The sequence below is a fragment of the Polyodon spathula genome, chromosome 6 (assembly GCF_017654505.1).
Source record: "Polyodon spathula isolate WHYD16114869_AA chromosome 6, ASM1765450v1, whole genome shotgun sequence".
Lineage (NCBI taxonomy): Eukaryota > Metazoa > Chordata > Actinopteri > Acipenseriformes > Polyodontidae > Polyodon > Polyodon spathula.
The window spans coordinates 28,823,934-28,848,961 of record NC_054539.1 but is presented as its reverse complement, the minus strand read 5'-3'; the positions used below and the strand labels follow the sequence as shown (position 1 = coordinate 28,848,961).

At 41.1% G+C, this 25,028-nt stretch overlaps 1 protein-coding gene across 1 annotated transcript in view; it reads left to right on the top strand.

The window, feature by feature from the left end:
* Window positions 1–25,028, top strand: part of ush2a (Usher syndrome 2A (autosomal recessive, mild)) — a 378,004-nt gene that overhangs the window by 34,438 nt on the left and 318,538 nt on the right. The window contains exons 6-10 of the mRNA XM_041252711.1: window positions 2,087–2,150; window positions 2,366–2,660; window positions 11,352–11,536; window positions 12,434–12,655; window positions 13,588–13,681. Coding sequence (XP_041108645.1) covers window positions 2,087–2,150; window positions 2,366–2,660; window positions 11,352–11,536; window positions 12,434–12,655; window positions 13,588–13,681 — 860 coding nt within the window. The remainder of the gene's footprint in view (window positions 1–2,086; window positions 2,151–2,365; window positions 2,661–11,351; window positions 11,537–12,433; window positions 12,656–13,587; window positions 13,682–25,028) is intronic.

Genomic DNA, 25,028 nt, shown 5'->3' with positions numbered 1-25,028 from the left:
TGGTGTTAATGGTGGAATTCAAAACAGTGATGGAAATGTCTAGGAAAGATATACCTTTGCCGTTATATATACGTTTCTTATATGTTCCATGTGAAATCCAGGAATTGGTGGAAATGTGTTACTGACTGAATGAACTGTTTTAAACCCTCACTGGAAATTCCAAACATGTCATCAATGTACCTAAGACATAGTTTAGGTGTGTTTCCATTGTATTGCTGTAAAAATTTGTTTTCAACCGATCCCACAAAAAGGCAAGCATATGATGGTCCAATTTTAGTTCCCATGCTAACATCCCTTACTTGAGTGTAAAATCATTCTATTCTAATAATCATGACACCATCCACAGAATTTTTGTATAATTGCAATTCTTGATCAACAACAAGTTTACTGCACTGTTTACTTTTCTTTTTAAACAGCTGAAGAAGGGCTTTTGCTCGAAACGTCCTGAATATAAAATATTTTTTAATCTTTTAAGCTTTTTGTGTACATTTTTTAAAAACCTTTACTTTCTTATGCCTTCAATTTTGTACACTGCAGTTATATATATATATATATATAATATATATATATATATATATATATATATATATATATATATATATATATATATATGCTCAGGTTTAGGCATTAAGAACCTACAAATTGCTGCTAGTTCAGCTCATGGGCCATCCCAATTTGTTGTACTCAGTTGGTCAATTTAATACATAAAATACAAGTTTTGAAGTCCAATCCTAGTATTTGAAGCTTGGAATTGGAAAGCTTTCATGTCTGTTTTTTTTTTTTAAATTAGGATTTCCACGGGGGATATGTGGTAGTGGGAATAGATAGAAACTGTATGAAAAATAGCAACTATTTTCCAACTTTATATAAGAAAAAACAAGATTATATATCAATTCTTACATTAAAGTTTCAGGCTGCATAATCCTATTATCATGTAAAAAAGAGACAGTTGCAAAAGCAGCTTCTCTGAATTTCTCTGTTTTGATGTCAGCCGCTCCCAAATGATGGTTAAAAAAAGCTTAGCTGTAGTCATGGGAACAACTTCTCTGAGTGACTTAATTATCATCATTGTTGCTCCTATATGATATGATAAGTGAAATTCCGGAGTTTTGTTGCTTAATGAAAGTGACACATCTATAAAGAGCCTCAGTGGAGCCATTTAAGCTACTTCACCATATATTTTAACTCTCTTATACTTGAATGTATTGAAGCTCTTAGATCTTAACTGGACTCTGAAATACACACTGCTTACCCAATGATTTCACCACATGTGCAAACCAGAGCTTGAGGAGCATCTACCCTGCTGGATTTGCTGGTGGGAGATATTAGAGGAGTAATAACCAAGGCTTTAATTTTTTTTTTTTATTTATCGCTTGTTAAAATTAGCAACATTATCACTGCCCCCCTTGTTATACTGAAGATCTTTTCGTTCCTTGTGTATGCATATTTTTTAAGCACCACTAAATAACATCTACACATCCTCTTTTCTGATATTAATTCCTGCGGTAATTGTCCATTTCCATGATCTGGCCAAAGGGTTTCACTCTGGTAGCCCATTTGAATGTGGGAATAAAAGTGTACCAGGAAGAGCAGTCCAGAGTAGGTTTACAGCACTGTAGAGCAAAATACCTGATTAAAGTAAACAAGAAAAAGAGCAAATAATAAAACAAATATGTGCATTACAAAGACGAGGGGACCAGTGATCATGCAATATGTTTATTTGTGGTGTGTAGGGTGTCTCCTATTGTTATGTAGTGCAGTTTGGGCGAAAGGGCCGCAGTGAAGCTGTTTTGGCATCTCAAACTTTGTGAAGTGATTTCTGTTATAATAAGAGACATACATGTTATCTTAATATAAATCACAAAAAATAATATTGTACTCATAAAAGTTATTTATTGTACTTTACACCCATGGCTTATGCTCTATGGGCATCTAAACATGGGGTGCACTAGAATTTTCATAAAGCCTTGGCTAACATTAACTAGCCAATTTACGTTAGGTAAACAGCAACTCAAATTAATATAATTGTTATTTCTCATTACCACTGTATTATTGTATTCATTGAATATGTGTCATTATTTTTCAGGTTCAGACCAGTTTATTGGAAGAATGCAAGGCTTTCACTTGTATTACACAGCCCTAACCAACAGGTAAAGGAAACTTAATTCTGCAAAATAATAATACTAATACAAACCTATAACTTATAATAACACTATGCAAAGTCATCATTTCCAGCTGATAGAAACTATGTGATACATACCATCATATACTATCTATAGGATTAAAAAAAAAACGCACAGATCACATCACTATCAGGGTGTACTGTACTGTATATTATAACATACTCATGCTTTTCATTTGACAGAGAAATCTATGAAGTGTTTTCAGGGAAGCTGCCTCATCTCCACACTCAAACAGAATGCAGATGCCCAAGCAGCCACCCCCGTGTGCACCCTTTGGTTCAGCGGTACTGCATTCCCAATGGTGCAGATGATACCACCAATGACAGGGTCCTGCGACTCAACCTAGATGCTCATCCTCTGAATTATATTAATGACAACGACATTGGAACATCCTGGATTTCTTCAGTATTCACTAACTTAACTCAGCTTGATAATGGAGTAACTATAACCTTTGATTTGCTGAATGGAGAATATCAGGTAATTTACAGTTTGCTGTGATTACACTATGTAACACAATTTTTGTTCCTGGGTAGTAAGTGTTATTTCCTAATTGCTTGTGCCTCAAAAGTATAGAAAATGGCTATTATTCCCCACAAACTTTGCTTTTGTGACCAGGACAGTGATATTTTGAAATGTACCTATTTCCAATGAGAAAACGGGTGAATTTGTGCTTTTCGTTCACGTCAAGTCAGAAAAAAACAACATATGAATCCAAATTAACATGTATTTATACTAAAGTAATACAAAAATGACTACGAAAGATTTAGAAGTGAGTAGTTTTTCGAGATTTACGATTATACTGTAAATCACTTTCACGAATCAGCCCCCAAATGTAGTCTCCCATCATGTTCTCGTTATACTGTCCTTGGTAGCGGCGTTCAAAGTCCAGTATATCCTGGTGGAAGCGCTCGCCTTGCTCCTCCGAGTACGCTCCCATGTTCTCCTTGAATTTATCAAGATGAGCATCAAGGATATGGACTTCGAGGGACATCCTACAGCCCATTGTGCCGTAGTTCTTCACCAGAGTCTCAACCAGCTCCACATAGTTTTCGGCCTTGTGATTGCCCAGGAAGCCCCGAACCACTGTGACAAAGCTGTTCCAAGCCGCTTTCTCCTTACTAGTGAGCTTCTTGGGGAACTCATTGCACTCCAGGATCTTCTTTATCTGTGGTCCGACGAAGACACCGGCTTTGACCTTTGCCTCAGATAGCTTAGGGAAGAAGTCTTGAAGGTAAATGAAGGCTGCCGACTCCTTATCTTATCCTTATCTTATCTGACAAATTGTTTCATAAGGCCAAATTTGATGTGCAGTGATGGCATCAGCACCTTCCGGGGGTCCACTAGTGGCTCCCACTTGACGTTGTTCCTCCCCACAGAGAACTCGGTCCGCTGTGGCCAGTCCCGCCTGTGGTAGTGCGCCTTGGTGTCCCTGCTGTCCCAATGGCAAAGATAGCAGGGCAACTTGGTAAAACTGCCTTGGAGACCCATCAGGAATGCCACCATTTTGAGGTCTCCTATGACCTCCCAGCCGTACTCATCATACTTCAAGGCGTCCAGCAAGGTCTTGATGCTGTTGTAATCCTCTTTGAGGTGCACCGAGTGAGCCAGGGGAAGAGACGGGTATTTGTTACCATTATGGAGCAGCATGGCTTTGAGGCTCCTGGATGAGTTGTCAATGAAGAGGCGCCACTCATTCTGGTTACAGGCGATTCCGATTGCCTCAAACAGACTGGTCACATTGTGGCAGAAGCAGAGCCCATCTTGACGGGTGAAGAAGCTGGAAAAAGGTTGGTGACGCTTCCTCTGATCTGCGACTTGCACACTTTCATCCAGCAAGTTCCACTGCTTGAGCCTAGACGTCAAAAGCTCGGCATTGGACTTGGTGAGACCAAGATCTCTAATCAAGTCGTTGAGGTCTTTTTGGTTGGGGTAGTATGGGTTTCTCTCCTCAGCTCCATCTCTGAAATTGTCATCTGGATCTACAACGTCTTCCTCGCTCTCTGACTTGCTGCTCTCTTCTAAAGACGGCTGCTCTCTCTCCAGAGGAGTGGGTACGGGGAGCTCATGGCAGTGTGGCACCGGGGCGATGGATGAAGGAAGGTCCGGATACGTGAAAGCAGGTGCATTCTTGCCAGTCCGACGTTTGGAAGGGTCCACCATGCAGAAGTAGCAGTTGCTTGAGTGGTCAGTGGGTTCCCGCCAAATTCTTGGGATAGCGAACTTCATGGCTCTCTTTTCCCCTCTGTACCATCCTACAAAAATACATTTATTTCACCCATGACTAAAGTGTAAGAGATTCTCGCAACATTTTTCATATATGATATATTTTTTCAATAACATTGAAAAGTGTAAAACATTTTAAAATTAAAAACTTTTACAATTTTAAAAATTTTAACAAATTTTATAACATAAAATTCCAAGCAACAATTGTCCATCTTATCTTTTTTTGCAGTGCTCGCAGGTGAAATGAGGTGCCCAGGGTTTGTCTTGATCCCCGACAGGCATGCCGAAATATGCCTTGTAGGCCTCACACATCTTAGCAGATGCTTCCACGGAGTACTTTTTCGCTCTTGTCTTGATAAATTGGCCGCAGACATAGCAAAATGCGTCTGCCGGATGCTTGCAGCCTCTTGATGCCATCTCATAAAAAAGCAGATATGTATCCACTTAGGCAGCTGGAACTAAACTGAACTGGTGGGCTTAAGGCCCCTGTATTTATACTACTATTTATATTACTGGAAAGTTCTAGAAGTTACTCCAAGTTTACTCAGCACTGAATCTATCTGGAATGTTCTGGAAAATAGGTAAATTTCAAAATATCACTGTCCTGGTCACAAAAGCAAAGTTTGTGGGGAATAATAGCCATTTTCTATACTTTTGAGGCATAAGCAATTAGGAAATAACACTTACTACCCAGGAACCAAAAAAAAAAAAATTGTTACACGGTGTTATCTTAGATGAAATGTATTTCACTTATTTGCTGATGTTTTAGCATTTGACAACCAGCCAAGCATATACTCAGTCAAGCATATTCAGGTTGCTTGAATTCAGTCTAAATTACTATAAATTTATTTTGAGTGGTGAACTACTGTATCTAATACAACTGTGTTACTACAGTACAGCCTAAGCTAATACATATTACAAACTTATTAATATTTGTGTGTGTGTGTGTGTGTTTGGAAGATTTACAAAATTAAGTTACATGGCGTGGCACCAAACATTTTGGTCGTATTAACCACTCTTTCAAATATAAACTTAATAACAATGGTTTTATATTAGACGCTGTCGGTGGAAAAAGTCAAAGCTTTAAAAGTAAGTCAAAGAAAATACACTATATGTTGTTCAGCTCTTGTGGCATTATTAAAAAAAATAAAAAATATAAGCGCTACATTCCATTGCATACAACCCACTGTTTCTATTCTGGTTTAGTTTAAAAGTTATATACACTGGGGGCTCCCGAGTGGCGTATGCAGTAAAGGTGCTCCGCATGGAGTGCAGGATGTGCCCTGTAGCCTGGACATCACTGGTTTGAGTCCAGGCTACTCTACAGCCGACCATGGACGGGAGCTGCCAGGGGGCAGCGCACACTTGGCCGAGCGGCGCCCGGGGGGAGGAGGGCTTAGGTTGGCCGGGGTGTCCTCGGCTCAACACGCACCAGCAACTCCTGTAATCCATCCAGGCGCGTACGGGCTTGCCTGTAAGTTGCCCAGAGCTGCATTGTCCTCCTATGCTTTAGCTCCTGGGTGGCTGCATGGTGAGTCTAAAAAAAGCCTAAAACAGCCTAAAAAAATTGAGCATAAAAAAATTGGACATATCAAATTGGGAGAAAATAATAAAAATAATTGTCAAAGACTAAAAAAAAAAAAAGTTATATACACTATTAAAGGATCTCATTATACTGTGGTACTTTTCACACCTTAGCATGGTTCTGCCAATAACCCTATAACATTGCCTATAACAAATATGCCAAATTATGATGTGGTTTTGTTTTGAGGGCTCAGTCCAGACCACCTTAGGTTGTATTTAAGCCATTGCTTCCTGAGATGGTTGTGAAGACCCACTCTGCTGTGCTCTATCAGACTACAATACTTCAACAATTATGTACAATTATGTACTGTACTGCATTAAACATATGTAACCTTTGTAGTCTATTCTACAACAGGTTCCTACAAATACAAGCAACCTGTTATGTGTAGGGCTGTATTTTTTTCACTGAAAAAGTGGCTTATTTCACAGCATCAAAAATAGGTATTTCAAGATATTTCACAGTTACACAGTATTTATTAAAATAAAAATAATTAAAATAATGTTGTCACATTCAAAATTGAGCGTTTTCTCTAGTTTTTAGCAACAAATGTTCCTAAATATTTAAAGGCTTACTTGAAAAACAGTAATAAAATAAAAACATAAATAAATGTAAAAATAATAAAAGCCACATGAAATGTTTCCATGTTCAGAGCAATCTTTATGAGAAATATTTCCGATTTTTGATGCAGCTGGTATCTTTATTATTAAAGGCATTTTAAAGAAATCGCGCAGCTCTATGCAGTATGTTCAATCATTTACCGGAAGCAAACTAAACTAGCTGCCAGGTTCCTAAATGCAGTGTAAAAGGTAGCCTGCCAATAAGGCAGACACCTGCTGTATTTATTTTTAAGTAATAAAAATATGAATATTTACACTATTCTATCAGAAATGGGAATTTTCACAGCAATTTTATTGCTTTGATAACATAGAAAAAAGTACAGCATAGACACAGCTGGTTCAGGCCAACAAAGGGCATGAAATGAAACTAATCTGATTGTCAAGATGTTTTTCGATTTTAAAGTTAAATGAACACCTTCAGAGTGCTACTCGTGATACTGAAAAGTACTGGATTTCAGTTTCATTGGCATGGTACAGTAAATGTATTTCTGTTTAGCATGTAAAAACGTTAGGTTATTACCATAACCCTGGTTCCCTGAAAGAGAATGACAACCATTACCGAATGGGAAGATCTCTCTCTGACCACCAATCACTGAGCATATGTAAAAAAGCTGCCCTGTCAGGGCCCTGCTGTGAGGGGGAAGTCCCTCCCACCTCCTGCTGAAGAGGGACGTCCTCACAGTAGCATATTGCTGGGGTCAGCTGGGGACACGGCCTCGAAGGGTAATGGTTGTCATTCTCTTTCAGGGAACCTGGGTTATGGGAATAACATTCCCTTTCAATAGAAGGACATCCATTACCGAATGGGAAGCTGTACCAAAGCTGTTGTGGCTCCAGATTATCGACAGTACAGCCCCACGGCAATAGCCTCAGAGCCCACGTGACGCCTAAGGGCATGCCGCCTGCAACACCCTAGAGCTCAGAGAGGGTCTCGCTCGGTTTGCAACATAAAGGCCGTAAAAATGCGCAAATGTCTGACTACCTGTCCATGTAGTAGCATTGCATACCTCATCTAAGGAGGCACCATGAAGGAAAGCCCACAAAGTTGCCTGGCCCCTGGTAGAATGGGCCGTAACGTCCCCCGGTAACGTATCGCATCTGTCACCCAGTGTGCTAGACGTTGCTTCGATAGGGTCTGACCTCTAGAGCGGCTGGACTGTCTCCAGGATGCCATCGTATCCAGATTGCAGCACAGAGCCCGAACTGGGCAGAGCCGAGTCTGGAGGCGTCTGTAGTGACCACTTTCCTTCTGTGAGGGGATCCAAGGGTTGATCCAAGCAGCAGATTGCCGGGACGGAGCCACCACTTCAGTGTCTTCCGGCATTGTCTGGACACTCACACCAGCCGATACCGATCTCTGACTGGGTGCACCTTGAGCGTATTTACCCAGGCTTGAAGTGGGTGCATTCTCAGCAGCCCTAGTGGAAGAATTCTCGAGGCGGCTGCCATCAGCCTCAACAACCTTTGATATATTTTGACCTGTAGGAGAGCATCCTCTCTGAATAGGGAGAGTGTGGCCTCCAACGACCGAATCCTGTCTTCCGACAGTGAGGCAAGCATGCTCACAGAGTTCAGTTTGATCCCCAGGAACACTGTGGACTGAGACGGTACGAAGTTGCTCTTCTGTTGATGTATTGAGAGCCTTAACTTCGTCACGTGATCTATGACCTGTTTTGTGTGCGCATTTTTTGGAATGCGCACAAACTAGTCAAAAGTTCAGGAACCGAATACCCCACAGCCTGTGTGGAACCAGTGCTGCATCCGTGCACTTTGAAAATGTGAATGCAGGATTCGAATGTGTTGCCTTGAAAGGCAAAGTGCAGATTTTTTCTGTATGCAGGACGGATCGGGACATGGAAGTAGGCATCTTGCAGGTCGATTGATGTGAACCAGTCGCCCGGTTGGACAGACTGGAGGATACGCTGTGCTGTCAACATGCTGAACTTCCTCTGTTTGAAGAACAAATTGAGGACCCTGAGGTCCAGAATAGGTCTGAAACTGCCGTCCCTCTTGGACACCAGGAAGTACCTGGAGTAAAAGCCGTGAGAGCATCGCTTGGATCTACCAAGTGTACAGCATTCTTCTGTTGAAGATTGGCAATCTCCTGTTGAGCGCAATTGTAAAGTGTATCCGTGTCTCATTGTCGATAGCACCCAGGAGTCCTGGGTACAGCCTTGCCATGGGTCATTGCCTTTGGTCAGTCCGGTTGTGAGGGGGGTTGGTGGCAGCTGGGGCTCCTCAGGGGCGGTCTTCCTTGGCTTGGGAGGGGGCGGGTCTTTCTTATGCCCCGGCCTCGGTCTCCAGCCGGAGAACCAGTTACCCCTGGCCGGTGGTGGTCCCTTGCCGCCGGCTCTGCCTCTGCCTGCTTGTCTGTTTTGGGGTGGTAGGGCCTGTTGCCCCAGCAGGCTGTGAATGCCACCTTGGGCGCTGGCGGTAGGCAGGAAGGCGTGAGAACTTCGAAGTGACCTCCGTTACCTTGTGGGACCTTTCAAGGCTCACATCAATGGTCACTACGAATGTCTGCCCAGGTGTAAGGGGGACATCTAGTAGTACTACCTTCTCGGTCTCAATGACCTTGGCCTGTGTTAGCCAGAGGTGTCTGCGCGCCGCTACCAGCACCGCTAGAGACCTGACTGATGCCTGACCTAACTCCCCCATTAGGTCAGTCATCGCTCTTGTTACCGCCAGTAACTCCCCTATGTCCACCTCCGTTGCCCGCTCCTGCAGCCTTTCAGCCAGCTGTGTCTGGTACAGGACCAGTATAGCCATTGCATTGGACGCCCGGGCTAATAGTGCCACTGATGCATACACCTTTTTCAAGCATGGCGTCAGTTGTTCTGCACGGCTTGGATGGGCAGGTCAGGTCTTTGTCCCCTCTGGTGAAGGTAGATCCCTGCACCAGTACTGTGACCGTGTCCCTGACGGTGGGGAAAGTACCTAAGCCCGCAGTGTGTAGCAGGGCCTCTGCAGTTCTAGAGGCTGAGGGGGCGGAGGCTGAGTTACTCCAGGACGAGCGAACTAGCTCGAGGAAATCCTGGCACAAGGGGAGGGCATGCTATGGGTACCCTTTCTTTTGCAGGAAGCGGTCCCCCTTTTCCTCCTGTTCTGTTGGCCAGGGAACGCCTGTAGCTGCAGCTGCATGCTGCATAAGTGCCCGGAACTCTCCCCTTTGCGACACATGCAGCAGGGGCGATAAGGAGCCCCCTTGCTGTGGCTTGCCCGATGGATGTGGCTGGGTCAGATACGTCTGAGCTCGATGCTGTAAAAGACAACTCGCCTGGGCTAGGAGGTCTATGCATTTGTTATGGTTAGCAAGGCTGGGGAAATTGGGGCTGCCCGGTGGTAGGGGGCAATCTGCCCTGAGATTTAAGCGGGGTCTCTAGCATTGTCTGCTGAGCCCTCACAGTCTCAGCCAGCTCCCGAAACGCCACTCAGTTGAGCCTGGGCGTCTCTGAGGCCGGCACCTGCGCGGTAACCGTCTGTCCCCTGGTGAACGCCCCCTCGAGTGGTACCGCCTCGGCGGTGGCCATCTCGCTTCCCCTGAGAGGCCTGTGCCTCTGCAACGGTGGTGGAGAAGGGGCTGGTGACCCAGGTGTGCGGGGGAGCTCCCTGGTCATTGTGGCGGGGGGTCCTAGAGGACGTCTGCAGAGGACCTTGGACCACGGACCTCATTCTTCCCTGGCTCAGGGAAGGAGACTCCGTTCCCCAAGCATCTGGCACAGGACAAATGCTCGTCCTGTCTAGGCAGCTTCGCCGCACACTGGTCGCACTGGTGAAAACCGAAGCGCCAAGGTTGGTGCCGAGGGAGAGCGCAGTCGATGCTGAGTCAATTGGCGCTGAGGTTGGTGCTGACGGGAGAGCGCAGTCGGTGCCATAGGCTGTAGACGGCGCGGAATCAAGCCTGAAGTCGGCAGTAGAAACGCGGTCGATGCCGGGCTGTGTAGCCGATTCGGTCAGCGTGGACGCCCAGGGCAAGTGCAGCCACGCTAGGAAAGCCTGAGGCTTGAGAGGGGCGCAAGGCCTGAGCGGCTTTTTTTTTTTTTTTTGGTTTGCTGTGGCCGAAAAATCGGCGTAGAGGACGACGCCGCGAGCCTGCTGGGTCTCATAGAGCACCACAACAGCTCTCAACACGGTATGGCAAACTACACAAGGCCTCATGCAGTGAAAGAGAGTAATAGCCATTTACCAATCTCAACAAGAGGGGTCTAAGAATTAAGTAGGAGCACTCTCAAAAATGCTTGAAAGCGTGATTCTACCGACAAATTAGCCAAATTCAGACAAAGAAATCACAAAGTGATCTACGACCTGTCTCAGTTAAAAGAGAGAGAAAATGGCAATATGCTACTGTGAGGACGTCCCTCTTCAGCAGGAGGTAGGAGGGACTTCCCCCTCACAGCAGGGCCCTGATATGGCAGCTTTTTTATATATGCTCATTGATTGGCGGTCAGAGAGTGCTCTTCCCATTCGGTAATGGTTGTCATTCCACTGAAAGGGAACTAAGAGCACTTTGTGGCATTTGTAGTATAAGTGATGACCAGTTTTGCAAACCACAGAATATGATAGCACGGAATGTTTAAAGCAGTAGGATTTCAAGCTGTTCCTTGCAGAATAAAGATGCTTTAGGTGTCAGCAGTGCATTGACTGTTACTGTGCAGATAATAGGTAATTCAATGAAATTTAGTTCAATGCAGTTTAGTATTTCATGCATATTTTCCTCTGTCAATTTCCATGGTTCCTTTGCAGGTTTTCTATGTTATTCTACAGTTTCTCAGCCCACAGCCTGAAGCTGTACAAATCCAAAGGAAAAAAAGCAGCAGCTCAGAGTGGATTGACTGGCAGTACCTTGCAAGAAATTGCAGTATCTTTGGAATGGAAAATAATGGACCTTTGGAAAAGCCAGACTCTGTGAACTGCCTTCAACTTCCAAGGTATTTTCGTGTTCTTTAAAATACAATGCAAACGTTCATGGTCAGATTTATCTTGTAAGCTATCCATTTTAAGATATAAATGTAGTGTGTACAAAACTTTAAATATTAAATACAATAATAAAAGTTAGCATGCTAAAGATTTTATATACATGATGTGTATGTTTGTTTTTGTACCAAAGAACACACTTTTGCCTGTTTGAGCTATGGTTGTTAAATGCCCTAACATAGCAATTAAAATCAGGTAAGAGTTACATTCTTTTGACTTCCTATTCCCATTGCACTAAGTGCCAATTTAAATAGTAAGTAGCAGGGATCCAAAAAATATAGTGTTACACGTCCCCACTTGTTGCTACAGCTGTTTAAATAATGCACTTGACATTTCTCTTTTCATTGTTAACATCCTGACAACTTTTTAAATGGCTGCTCTAGTGCACTGTAAGGATTATTGCCCACATTGTCAAACATGTAACACAGCAATAACAATCCATGATGTGGTACGGAACAGAAAAGTTAAAGCACTTGCTGTTTTTTTTTTTTTTTTTTTCTTTTAAACGCTCTTCTTGCAATGATTTAGAGGACAGCTCTCAAATGCCAGTGCACTAGAGTGGACATTTTGAAAAGAGCTTTGAAACTAATTTAACAATTCTAAGTGTAAAAATGTGTCAGGATGTTAACAATGAAAAGAAAACATACAGGTACAGAACAGTTGTAGCAGCACGTGGGAACGTGTAACAATATATTTTTTGGAACCCCGCTACTTACTCTTTAATACCTGCCTAGACAGCAGTTCAGTTGTATAATGTTTCTGAATAAAGGAAAGTGTTTTTTTTTTTGTTTTATATTGCGTATTTTATGCAAAACACCTGTTCAAATACTTTTTCTCTTGCCTTTCTGTAGCAATGTTCCATACTCCCGTGGTAACGTGACTTTTAGTGTTCTTACACCAGAACCAAACCGTCGCCCTGGATACAACGATTTTTATAACACGCCGACTCTGCAGGAGTTTGTCAAAGCTACACATATTAGGATACATCTTAGAGGCCAGTACCATACCACCCAGGCATCAGTGAACTTCAGGCACAGATATTATGGAGTGGATGAAATCACCATTAGTGGAAGGTAAAGTGTTGTTTAAAACTTGTAACACTTGTAACGGTATTTAAGTATGTTCTATTTCACGTCTTCATTCTTAAACAACAGATTGTCTGTATTCGTCTTGATGTTGCAGACTTTTGATTGTCAGGACCCAAGTGGTTGTGCAAAATTGTTATATATTTTTTTGCAGAATAATTTAATATTTAGTGTTATTCATATAAACTTATTACATAAGCCTATCCAAGTGATATTTAATCATTAAACAACTTAATGACTTGCAAGTATATCTTAATTTGCCATTGAGCATTTACTGTACCTAAACCTGAACTGTTTAAATGGATTGAATGCTAGTAAAATATAGGTTAAGATACAGTAAATGCTCTTCAGACTAAGCTTTCTGTAAATGAAATAGTGTAAACAAGAAGGTTTTTAATTTCTGAGCTTTAAGGCAACAATACCAGTTTAAAATCTGTTGTGTTAGTAGTTTAGGCATACATATAGGCAGCTGGTGTACGTGTAGTCTGCCTTTGAGATATACAATCTAGTTGTCAAGATTTATGTTATATGTTCGTAAACCAAAACTGTACTGACAATCCTTTGTATTTACTGACTTTTTAGCTACTATCAAATAGTAGACATTTAAACAATGTTTAATTTTCATCAGAAAAAAATGTGCATTTCAATGAATATTTAAAAAATGACCTGGAATTCTATATTATGTAAAAACCGGGCCTGTCAGCTCAGAGCCCTACATTACAGCTCCAACTTGATATTTAATTTGGCATTTATAAATGTTGAATGGAGCCACCATCTAATGTTACAAAACTCGTTCCTTTCAGAAACTGCATTATCCTTATCAGGCAGAACATTACCTTCTGACACTCTTTAAATAATAAGAGGATGTTACACAAGTACTTTGTTGAGTCTGCTGTTCTGATGGTCGCTGGTGTTTGCAGGTGTAACTGTCATGGCCATGCTGCTCATTGTGACACAAGCCTCAACCCATACCGATGCTCCTGCCTCGCGGAGAGCCACACTGAGGGAGATAATGTAAGTCCCTAAGGGGAAAGTCAATTATTAATGTATTGCATTATTTTAATGAAGTGTAAAGTTCTGTAATGAACATGATCTAAAAATAGGTCTTAATGAAATTTTGTAAGGGTAACTTACACTAATATCACAACGGTAAGCTTAAGGAAGGTAAAAAAAAAAAAAAAAAACTGGCTTCTACCATTATCTGTCCACCGCCAAAGGGATCTTCCAAAGAAGAGGTGTTTTAATGACAAAGGGACTGTTCTAAAGAATGCTAAATACAGAATTCATGTTGTCAAACATGTTTTTTTTTTTTTGTGTGTATGTGTTTTATTTAAGTTGCAGTACCTTTGATAACATCTGATGTCTGGATTCTTGTTAATGTTTTTTTTTTTTTTTATTGTTTTTTATTATTATTTTATTTATTATTATTTTACTGCTGTTCTGCAGAATAAAATGATGTTGAGCGCAAGCATCGGTGTCGAGTGCTGGTTCCGAGTGCCCCGTGTCGGTGTCGAGTGTTGGTACCTAGTACAGACGTCGGTACCGAGTATCGCCCGGACAGTCACCTATCTGGGCGTGCGCTTTGACTCGGAGCTCATGTTGGCCACCCTATCAGAAGACAGAGTGGGGAAAGTAACTGCCTGCCTAGAGTTGTTTCAGATCGGCAGAGCACTTTCAGTAGAGGGTTTCCAGAGGCTTCTGGATTTGATGGCAGCAGCATCGAATACCCTCCCACTGGGTCTTCTACATATGCGCCCTCTGTAGCTTTAGTTCAACCGCACGGTTTGCCAGACAGTGTTGAACTGCAACACTCTTGGCAGTGTCAAATCGCTATCTACAGGCACTCTCTTGGTGGAAAAAGCCGGCTCATTTGCTCCTAGGCATAGCCCTGGGCAGCGTCACCATGAGAGAAGTCGTCACCACAGATGCATCCAACTCAGGTTAGGGTGGAGTGTCGGAGGGCCTGGGCGTGCAGGGTGTGTGGAAACCCCCGTGGGAGGGTCGCCACATCAGTGTTTTAGAATTGCAGGCAGTTCACCTGTCATTGCAGGAATTTTTGGAGCAGGTTCAAGAGAGACATGTGCTCATTCGTATGGACAACACAGCTGTGGTGTCCTACCACCATGTAGTCCACAAGCTTCTGTTGTGGGCAAAAGTGAACCTTCTGTCACTCTGTGCCGTCCACCTGCCGGGAGTGACCAACTGGGCTGTGGATCTCCTCTTGAGGGGGGTCCCCAGCGGTGCAGAGCGGAGACTCTCTCTCGAGGTAGTCAGCCTCAAATGGGAGAGATTTGAGAGGGCAGAGGTGAACATCTTTGCCTCTCAGCAGTCGACACATTGTGCTCTATGGTTCTCATAAAAGGAGAAGGGGGGCCTCTGGGGATAGACACACTGGCACACCTGTGGCCAGCGCATCAACTCTATGTGTTTCTGCTGCTTGCGCTGCTACTGCTGTGCTTGGAGAAGATCAGACAGGACCAGGCTAGGGTGCTTCTAATAGCCCCATACTGGTCCAGGAGAGTTTGCTTCTCCCCTCTGATACATCTCTTGAGCGGGAGCTGCCGATGCGCCACGACCTGCTCAGTCAGGCGCGGGGTACCTTGTGGCATCCAACCCATCTAGCCTGCAGCTCTGGGTCTGGCCCCTGAACAGCTGCATTTGAGCTGTCTGGGGTTATTAACAGGTTGATTGACACCTTACAAAACGACAGGGCATCCTATACTCCATACTTCCCAGTATGGTTACAAGTGGGGTTTCAAACGTGGTGTTTGGCTCATGGGTTCGAACCCACGACATCCCCAAAGCAGTTTTTTTTAATTTAGTCATCGCCAATTATTATTTTTTATTACTTTCTCCCCAATTTAGACATGTCTGATTATTTTTAGGCTCAGCTCACTGCTACCACCCCTGCGCTGACTCGGGAGGGGCGAAGATGAACACACACTGTGCTCAGAAGCGTGTTCTGTCAGCTACCTGCATTTTTACACGGTGCAGACTGACCATGCAGCCACCCAGAGCTACAGTGTTGGAGGACAACGCAGCTCTGGGCAGCTTACAGGCAAGCCCGCAGACACCCGGCCAGACCACAGGGGTCGCTGGTGCGTGATGAGCCGAGGACACCCTGGCCGACCTAGCCCTCCCTCCTCCTGGGCGGCACTGGGCCAATTGTGCGCCACCCCCTAGGAGCTCCCGGTCACAGTCGGCAGTGACATAGCCTGGTTTTGAACTTGCGATCTCTAGGCTATAGGGCACATCCGCGCAGAGTGCTTTTACTGGATGCGTCACTCGGGAGCCCCTGTACTGCATTTTTTTGATGAGGGGAAATCTCCCTCTACTCTAAAGATCTATTTCAGTGTGGCATGTAAAAATCGATTCAGTTTCCCCAGGAGCTCATTTCCTGGCTGGGCAATTTTTAAATGTAGTGATTAATGCACTGACAAAACCTCCATTTGAGCCCATGCATTCTGAATTTTTTGTCATTCAAGACAGCTTTCTTGCTTGCAATCACCTCTGCTAAGCGGATGAGTGAAATGCAAGCATTTTCAATATCAAAAGCCTGTCTAATTTTTTCAGAGGCTAGAATGAAGGTTACACTTCGTACTAACCTGGCTTTTCTGCCGAAAACAATCTTGGCTTTCCATATTAACCAGTTGGTGGAATTGGAGGCTTTCCAATCTGACAGGGAGCGTCAGCTCCATACGCTTTGCCCAGTGCAGGCATTAGCCTAAAAAAGTAGTTCAGTAAAGTTCTTTCTGCACAGCAAAATTGTTTTGATTTTTTTGGCCAAAAACCAAAAAAAAAATTCTGCACTTCTCTGTTTTTGCTTATTTCTTTTTTTTATTTTTAAACTTTCTCAGGTGTCCAGTGTTGAAATGGGGAAGGTTTAAAGTGGTTCAGTCACAGTTTTGAAGGGGTGTCCAAAGACTCCACAAAGCCCTGGAACATTGGACAAATTTTATATGAAAAAAATGGTCTTTAAGTCACGTGTTACAAAAATGTTTCAACTCTGTTATATAGCCTCAAGGTATACATGTAAATATTTCACAAACTTAGTTCCAAAAAAAAATTATAAAAAAAATGCTACAAAAAATGTGTCAAAACTGTCCAAAATAGTCCAAGATTACGGTATATAATTTTAGCAATACAACAACAACAAGTGTAGAAAATGCTAAAATGCTTTTTTTTTTTTTTAAAGTATGAATTAATCAAAGTGAATTAATCAAACTATCTCTGTAGTTATGACAAAGTCAAAGCTCACTCCTTCCTCAGGCAGGCTGAAAGATAAGATGGCGCTGAGCCTTATGAGTCCCTCATATTTATCACTGGGGGGGGTGGATCGACGTCTGACGCATACTGGGCTCTTAAAGGAGCAGCTTTGATATAAGTGCTTAGATATTTCGGGCTATAAGAGATTATATCCCATTAGGTAATGGTTATATTTCATACTTGAAAGGGAACATGTTTTTGTATTTACTCTGTTGACTTTTAGTTGCAAAACTAAATGGTCACATTATTTATTTACAACTACAGTGATAAATTGAGTTTGCTTCTCTGCCGGACATCATTGAACCATTTTCGTCAGTCTTGTGCAGTTCTTTGGATGCCGGTCAAAGCAGTATTCATAGATGCAGCTATTTGTTACCAGCCCTCTTCCACTTTATTTACCCTGGGTTCTTGATGTTTTGTGCCACATATTATTGTCAACCTGTGGATAAAAAATCTAGTCCTGTGGCGTGAAGTGTTTCTTTCATTGTCTGCGAATTGCTAAATTCTACTTCATGCTGCGATGGTCTCTTCCATGTACCAAAAAAACAGAGCTAGCGCTGCCTATTCATTTTCTCAACTCGAGCATCCTGCCACCAGCGCAAACAGCTTCTTAAAGGGGATTTTCTCACAATTGAGCATCAGATTTCACCTTTGAGCATTGTCCTTGTGCTTGCCCCCGTGGTAATGCTATTGTTGAATATTATTTGACATATTTTACTTTGTTTTAGCATTCTATACTGATTTACACATTTAATGAATTTAAAAAACAACATTACCAGTCTCAAATAATCATATCCTCGCCTTCATATTCTGTCTCCATTCATTTAGTTGAGTTATTATGAAAGAATATATTGTAACATCTGGCAATCCTGACATATTGTTATAAATAACATCACTTCTGAAAGCAACCCAGTGCTTTATTTACTAGACTAAACATTGTGGAGTGTTGCTCAGCCAGACTCAAATTACTATAAATGCTTAATAAGTTCTTAGGATTCAGCTGGTAGCTGTAGATAACCCAGAATCCATGCAGTATTTTAGCTCTAAGAAATGCAAGGCAAATGGAATAACCCAATCAGTTCAATAAACTGAAACAAATAATGTGGAGAGTTAATATATAGTAAAAATAGACAACCATGGTCACAAACAGAACACTATATTATGTACCATCACTGTGAACTTTACAAATGATATGATAATTCTGTGTTAATTAAAATAAAAATAAAACATTGATTTATGATATGCCTTGCTTTGCTGTTGCTGTGCTCAAGCTCATCAGGGTAGCGTATGATAGGTAGGCATTACTCGGGTGGGGATATAGGATTACTGCAGCTCTATTGAGTCTTGTTGGGAAAAAATAATTACAATTAACAAAAACATATAACATGGCTTGTGTACTATGCTACTAACCAGTGCTGGACAGCTGCTTTTCTAAGTATTTGGTATTTGCTTTTGTTAATAATGAAGGTGTAAAACAGCATGTGGTTGGAATCTGTGTCACCGCTATTCAAATTTAAAATACATGGTTCTCTTTATCACTACATTCTTTAGTTGCTCTCTTTGTGCTACCATCTCAGTCCAATGCTGGCCTGGATTGTGGTTTGTTTTTCACAGAGCTGTAGGTTACAACAGATTTTCATCTTGCTGTCTCTTCATACATTCTCTGTTTTGTTTTACTCTGACACTTAGTAGCTTCTTTGACTGAAATATTGAGAACATTTAAGAACATAACATAAGAACATAAGAAAGTTTACAAACGAGAGGAGGCCATTTGGCCTATTTTTCTCATTTGGTTGTTAGTAGCTTATTGATCCCGAAATCTCTTCAAGCAGCTTCTTGAAGAATCCCAGGGTGTCAGCTTCAACAACATTACTGGGGAGTTGGTTCCAGACCCTCACAATTCTCTGTGTAAAAAAAAAATGCCTCCTATTTTCTGTTTTGAATAACCCTTTGTCTAATCTCCATTTGTGACCCCTGGTCCTTGTTTCTTTTTCAGGTCAAAAAAGTCCCTTGGGTCGACATTGTCAGTAGCTTTTAGAATTTTGAATGATTGAATCAGTTTGCCGCGTAGTCTCCTTTGTTCAAGACTGAACAGATTAAATTCTTTTAGCCTGTCTGCATATGACATGCCTTTTAAACCCGGAGTAATTCTGGTCGCTCTTCTTTGCACTCTTTCTAGAGCGGCAATATCTTTTTTATAGCGAGGTGACCAGAACTGAACACAATATTAAAGATTAGGTCTTACTAATGCATTGTACAGTTTTAACATTACTTCCCTTGATTTAAATTCAACACTTTTCACAATATATCCGAGGATCTTGTTGTTTTTGTTTTTGTTGGCCTTTTTTATAGTTTCCCCACATTGTCTAGATCAGGAGTGTCAGACTTGTTTAGTTTGGCGGGCCTGATCTGATACCCTAGCGCTTGGCACGGGCCAGGTGGCAGTTATAAAAATACAAAGACGAACCCAAAACCTTTGCATGAGCAACACAAATTGTAATGTTGCTGTGATTTCTGTCAATCGCCGACCACGTGGATGAGACAGCAGTGTGTCAGCTGGTTCGAGTAGACGAAACCAATGATACCAGAACAAGGTTTTGTGGTGACAAGTGTCATCGTGTCTCTATCTGTGAGAGAAAGGTGGAACAAGAGTGCTGTGTGTTTCAAGAGAAATGGAGAATTTCATATTTCTTTGAGGGCATGAATGGAAAGCCAATGTGCTTTATTTGTAAGCAATATGATACATATACAGGAACAGTACGTGAAGATAAATACTCTGAATTAGCACAGTCATTGAAAAAGCAGCAAATGATGTTTACTAATGCTTGTAGCATAAGTGATGCTGCTGTTAAGGCAAGCCATGTGATTGTTCACAAAATAGCTGGTCCTTCAAAACCATTTTCTGATGGAGAGTTTTTGAAGAAATGCTGCTGACATAGTGTCTTGAGAAGCAGCAATCTTTCTCCATCATGAATATCAACAAATCAAAATGTTATTCTCAGTTTAGCTCGATACTCAAGATATTCTCAGCCCTGTTATTTGATCCAGATGTCGATGCGCTGGTTCAAGCAAAGGTTCCAGGTATCCGGAGAAGCCGTAACAGTCACTAATGTTCTTTGCCTTTATTTTTTTTGCTGAGGCTAAATAAAAAAAAAAAAACATTGATCAGTATCTATTTATATTTTGCAATTTTTTTTGCTGGGACGAACATGAATTTTCATGTGTGGATATTCGTTCAAGATTTAGATTTTTTTTCGGATATTCTTTATCAAAGCCATTATATGTAGCACTGTATTAAAGTTGAAAAATATTCCAGAATTAAGAAGGGCCTTACTTTACCCTTTTGAATTAACTACAAAACAAAGAAAGCAATACAGTAGTTATTTTAAGTAAAAACGCTTTTTTTTTTTTTTTAAATAATCCCTGCCCTTGTTGTGTCTTGGCAATAAACAAAGTGGTGAGACACGATTTCATAAAGGAATAACGTTGTTTTTTTAACTTGAATAAACACTTCAAATAAAACACACGTTAAAAAGATGGTGTTGTACAAAATAAACAACATTTACTCGCTGTTTTTAGGATTGCTAGGATTGCATCATGAAAAAAATAAAAAGATTAATATACGATAATATATATTTTGCAAGTATGACCTGTATCGTAATATTGCAGACAGAAATGGACACCGATGGTAGCGCCGGTAAGAATCCAAGAGTGCAACTTGTATCTTCCAAAATAGAAAACTATTTTATTTAGCAAATAGAGTGAACAGCAGCGCTCGGGCTGATCTCAGCTGACAGTCAGACTGCACCAGGAGAACGCTCCCCTCCCCTCCCCTCATAGCAGCAGCAGTGAGGGAGAGCAAGCAGCGGCTCCAGCAGAGTAAATCTCTCTGCCGGCTCCGCGACTATATATATGGATTTGATGTAGATTTTTCTTCTGTTCACTCACTTTGCATTTTGTTAATTGATAAATATAAACTATTAACATGTCTATTTTTGAAAGCATTCTTACTTTACAGCGTTTTTTCACACCTGCCTAAAACTTTTTGCATAGTACTGTATATACAGTGGCTTGCAAAAGTATTCAGACCCCTGACCAATTCTCTCATATTACCGAATTACAAATGGTAAATTGAAATTTCGTTCTGTTTGATATTTTATTTTTAAACACTGAAACTCAGAATTAATTATTGTAAGGTGACATTGGTTTTATGTTGGGAAATATTTTTAAGAAAAATAAAAAAACTGAAATATCTTGATTGCATAAGTATTCAACCCCTGTGCTGTGGAAGCTCCCAGTTTGCACCGATGAAAGAAACTGCCCTAACGAGGACACAATTACCTTAACTTTGGCCTCCACCTGTGAACCATTAAAGTTGCTGTCACATTTTCTGGATAAAAACCCCACTGTTGAAGGATTATTGGTAAGTCTGTGAATCTGAAGGAAAATTAAGACCAAACAGCCTTCTACAGAAGTTAGAGATAAAGTAGTACAAATGCATTGATTAGGGAAAGGGTTTACAAAAAAAACTGAAATATGTTGATTGCATAAGTATTCAACCCCTGTGCTGTGGAAGCTCCCAGTTTGCACCGATGAAAGAAACTGCCCTAACGAGGACACAATTACCTTAACTTTGGCCTCCACCTGTGAACCATTAAAGTTGCTGTCACATTTTCTGGATAAAAACCCCACTGTTGAAGGATCATTGGTAAGTCTGTGAATCTGAAGGAAAATGAAGACCAAAGAGCATTCTACAGAAGTTAGAGATAAAGTAATACAAATGCATAGATTAGGGAAAGGGTACAAAATAATATCCAAGTGTTTGGATATCCCAGTGAGCACAGTTGGATCAATAATCAAAAAGTGGAAGCTGCATCACACCACCCAGGCACTGCCAAGAAAAGGCTATCCCTCAAAACTCAGTGCTCAAGCAAGAAGGAGACTTGTGAGAGAAGCCACAGAGAGGCCAGCAATCACTTTGAAGGAGCTACAGAGTTGAGTGGCTGGGAGTGGAGTAATGGTGCACCAGTCAACCATATCAAGAGCTCTGCATAACACTGGCCTGTATGGGAGGGTGGCAAGAAAGAAGCCGTTACTCAAAAAGTACCATCTGAAAGCACATCTGGAGTTTGCCAAAAAGCATGAGTGTGACCCAGCTGCGATGTGGGAAAAGGTTTTGTGGTCAGATGAGACCAAGATAGATCTTTTTGGCCAACACTCAAAGCACTATGTGTGGCGCAAACCTAACACTGCCTATGCCTCGAGACACACCATCCCTACAGTGAAGTATGGTGGTGGCAGCATCATGTTGTGGGGATGCTTCTCATCAGCAGGGACTGTGCATCTTGTTACAATTGAAGGTAGAATGGATGGAGCAAAATACAGGAAAATACTGGAAGAGAATCTGCTTCAGTCCACTAAAAAACTGAAGCTTGGGAGGAAATTCACCTTTCAGCAGGACAATGATCCCAAGCACAAGGCCAAAGCAACATTGGAGTGGCTCAAGAACAAAAAGGTGAATGTCCTACAGTGGCCCAGTCAAAGTCCTGATCTCAATCCCATTGAGAATCTGTGGTACTATTTGAAAATTGCGGCCCACAAGCGTCGTACAACCAACCTGAACAACCTGGAGCAAATCTGCCAAGAAGAATGGGCCAAAATCACTCCGACACTGTGTGCAAAGCTGGTACATACTTACCCCAAAAGACTTAAAGCCGTTATTGCAGCGAAAGGTGGCTCTACCAAATATTAATGTGTGGGGGTTGAATACTTATGGAAACAAGATATTTCAGTTTTTTATTTTTCTTAAAAATATTTCCCAACATAAAACCAATGTCACCTTACAGTAATCGATTTTGCGTTTAAGTGTTTTAAAATAAAATATCGAACAGAACGAAATTTTAATGTACCATTTGTAATTCAGTAATATGAGAGAATTGGTCAGGGGTCTGAATACTTTTGCAAGGCACTTTGTGTATATATTGTAAACGATCCTCGCACTCACGGTGTTCGTTGCCCCTTTAAATAGACCCAGGACACAAAAATTGATTTTTTACGGCGCTGACGCGCACTTTTTAATAAACACAGAAATGAAAACAAAACAAAACAAACACCTAGCTCCCTCTTGGAGCTCTGACTAAACATAGACTGGTTCCTCACTAAACCACAGGACGGCTAAGCCGTTTACCTGTCACACAAAAACTCAAACTCGCGTTCCACACAATACCTTCCTTTGATACGACTGCTCTCACATACACACAGTCGGGCTCTTTCCTCAGCAGCAGCCTCAAACAGACTGGCTGCCTCTCTTAAATACCCTGCACCTGGCTCTAATTTACAATTACCACCAGGTGCAGGGGATTACTAAACAATAAAACAATTACACAATTAAACCCCATAACACCCAAATGTGCATTCTCACAAGATTTTTAGCAGGGAAGGATTTTAACCCCCTCCCTGGTACCTTACAATATATATATATATATATATATATATATATATATATATATATATATATATATATATATATATATATATATATATATAAAATCTCACACAGATAAAATTATTTCTGACGGACTCAGACATTTGTTGTTTGCATTTGCATACATGTGAAAAAACGTTAGTTCTTTTATGTTTGTCCCACTACTATGTTTTTTTTTTACCTGTATTCTAGTGAATAAAAAAAAAATAACATTCCGCGGGCCGGATGACATCTCTCCGGGGGCTGGATCCGGCCCGCGGGCCGTATGTCTAGATGAAGACATTTCTGAGTCAACAAAAATTCTTAGGTATTTTTCATAGATTCCTTCTCCAATTTCAGTATCTCCCATGTGATATTTATAATACACATTTTTATTTCCTGCATGCAGTATCTTACACTTTTCTCTGTTAGATGTTTTTTGCCATTTGTCTACCAGTTCTGAATCTTGTACTGTTACCATATAGGCAATTTTCCATTTTGGATATTATTATAGTTTCCATAAGTTTGCATATAATAGAAGTCAGGCCTATTGGTCTGTAGTTACCTGATTCGGTTTTGTTTCCCTTTTTGTGGATCGGTATTACGTTTGCAATTCTCCAGTCTGTTGGTACAACCCCTGTGTCAAGAAACTGTTACATGATCTTGGTTAGTGGTTTGTAAATCATTTCATTTCTTTGAGTACTGTTGGGAGGATCTAATCTGGCCCAATGGATTTGTTTATTTTAAGAGCTCCTAGTCCCTTTAACACTTCTGCCTTGGTTATGCTAAAGTTATGTAAAACTGGATAGGAACAGGTTGACATGTGGGGCATGTTGTCCATATCCTCCTTAGTAAAAACTTGTGAAAAGTAATCATTTAATATATTTGCTATTTTTTTTTTCTTTGTCTATGATTTTGTCATTTGTATCTCTTAGACATTTAACCTTCTCTTTGAATGTTCTCTTGCTGTTGTAATATTGGAAAAAACATTTTGGAATTGGTTTTAGCCCCCTTAGCAATGTTCATTTCTATTTCTCTCTTGGCTTTTCTAACTTCCTTTTTGTCTTGTATTTGCAGTTCCGTGTACTCTTTCTGTGTACTTTGTTTTTGGTCCCTTTTAAACGCTCTGTAAAGTGCCTTTTTTCGCTGAATATTTTTATTAATTGATCTATTAACCATTTTGGCAGTTTAGTTTTAGCTTTAGATTTGTCTGCTTTTGGGATATAATTGTTTTGCGCCTGTAGTACTACATTTTTAATAAATTTACAGCTCATGTCATATAGTGAGAAAATTCAAACTGACAAGTCTTGCTATTCTGTACAGTGTTGTATATATCATGTTAGGCATTCTTATAGTTCTACTTTTAAAGATATAACGTTGACATAGTATGAATCTTTAGCTGAGAGAAGATGTATAAACTATATAGGACATTTTACACATATTTCTGTTGTTTTTATTTGCTACCAAACACAGCTTTTTAGCATTAAGCCATTCTTATTTAATAAGTATTTATTTGATAGCCAACAAATGGTGAAAAAAAAGAAATGCTGGTTTGCATTCATTGTGTTATTGATTGGTATTTTGGATACTTGCTGTGATTAATTGATATCCGGAATACATTTTCCAGTTTTT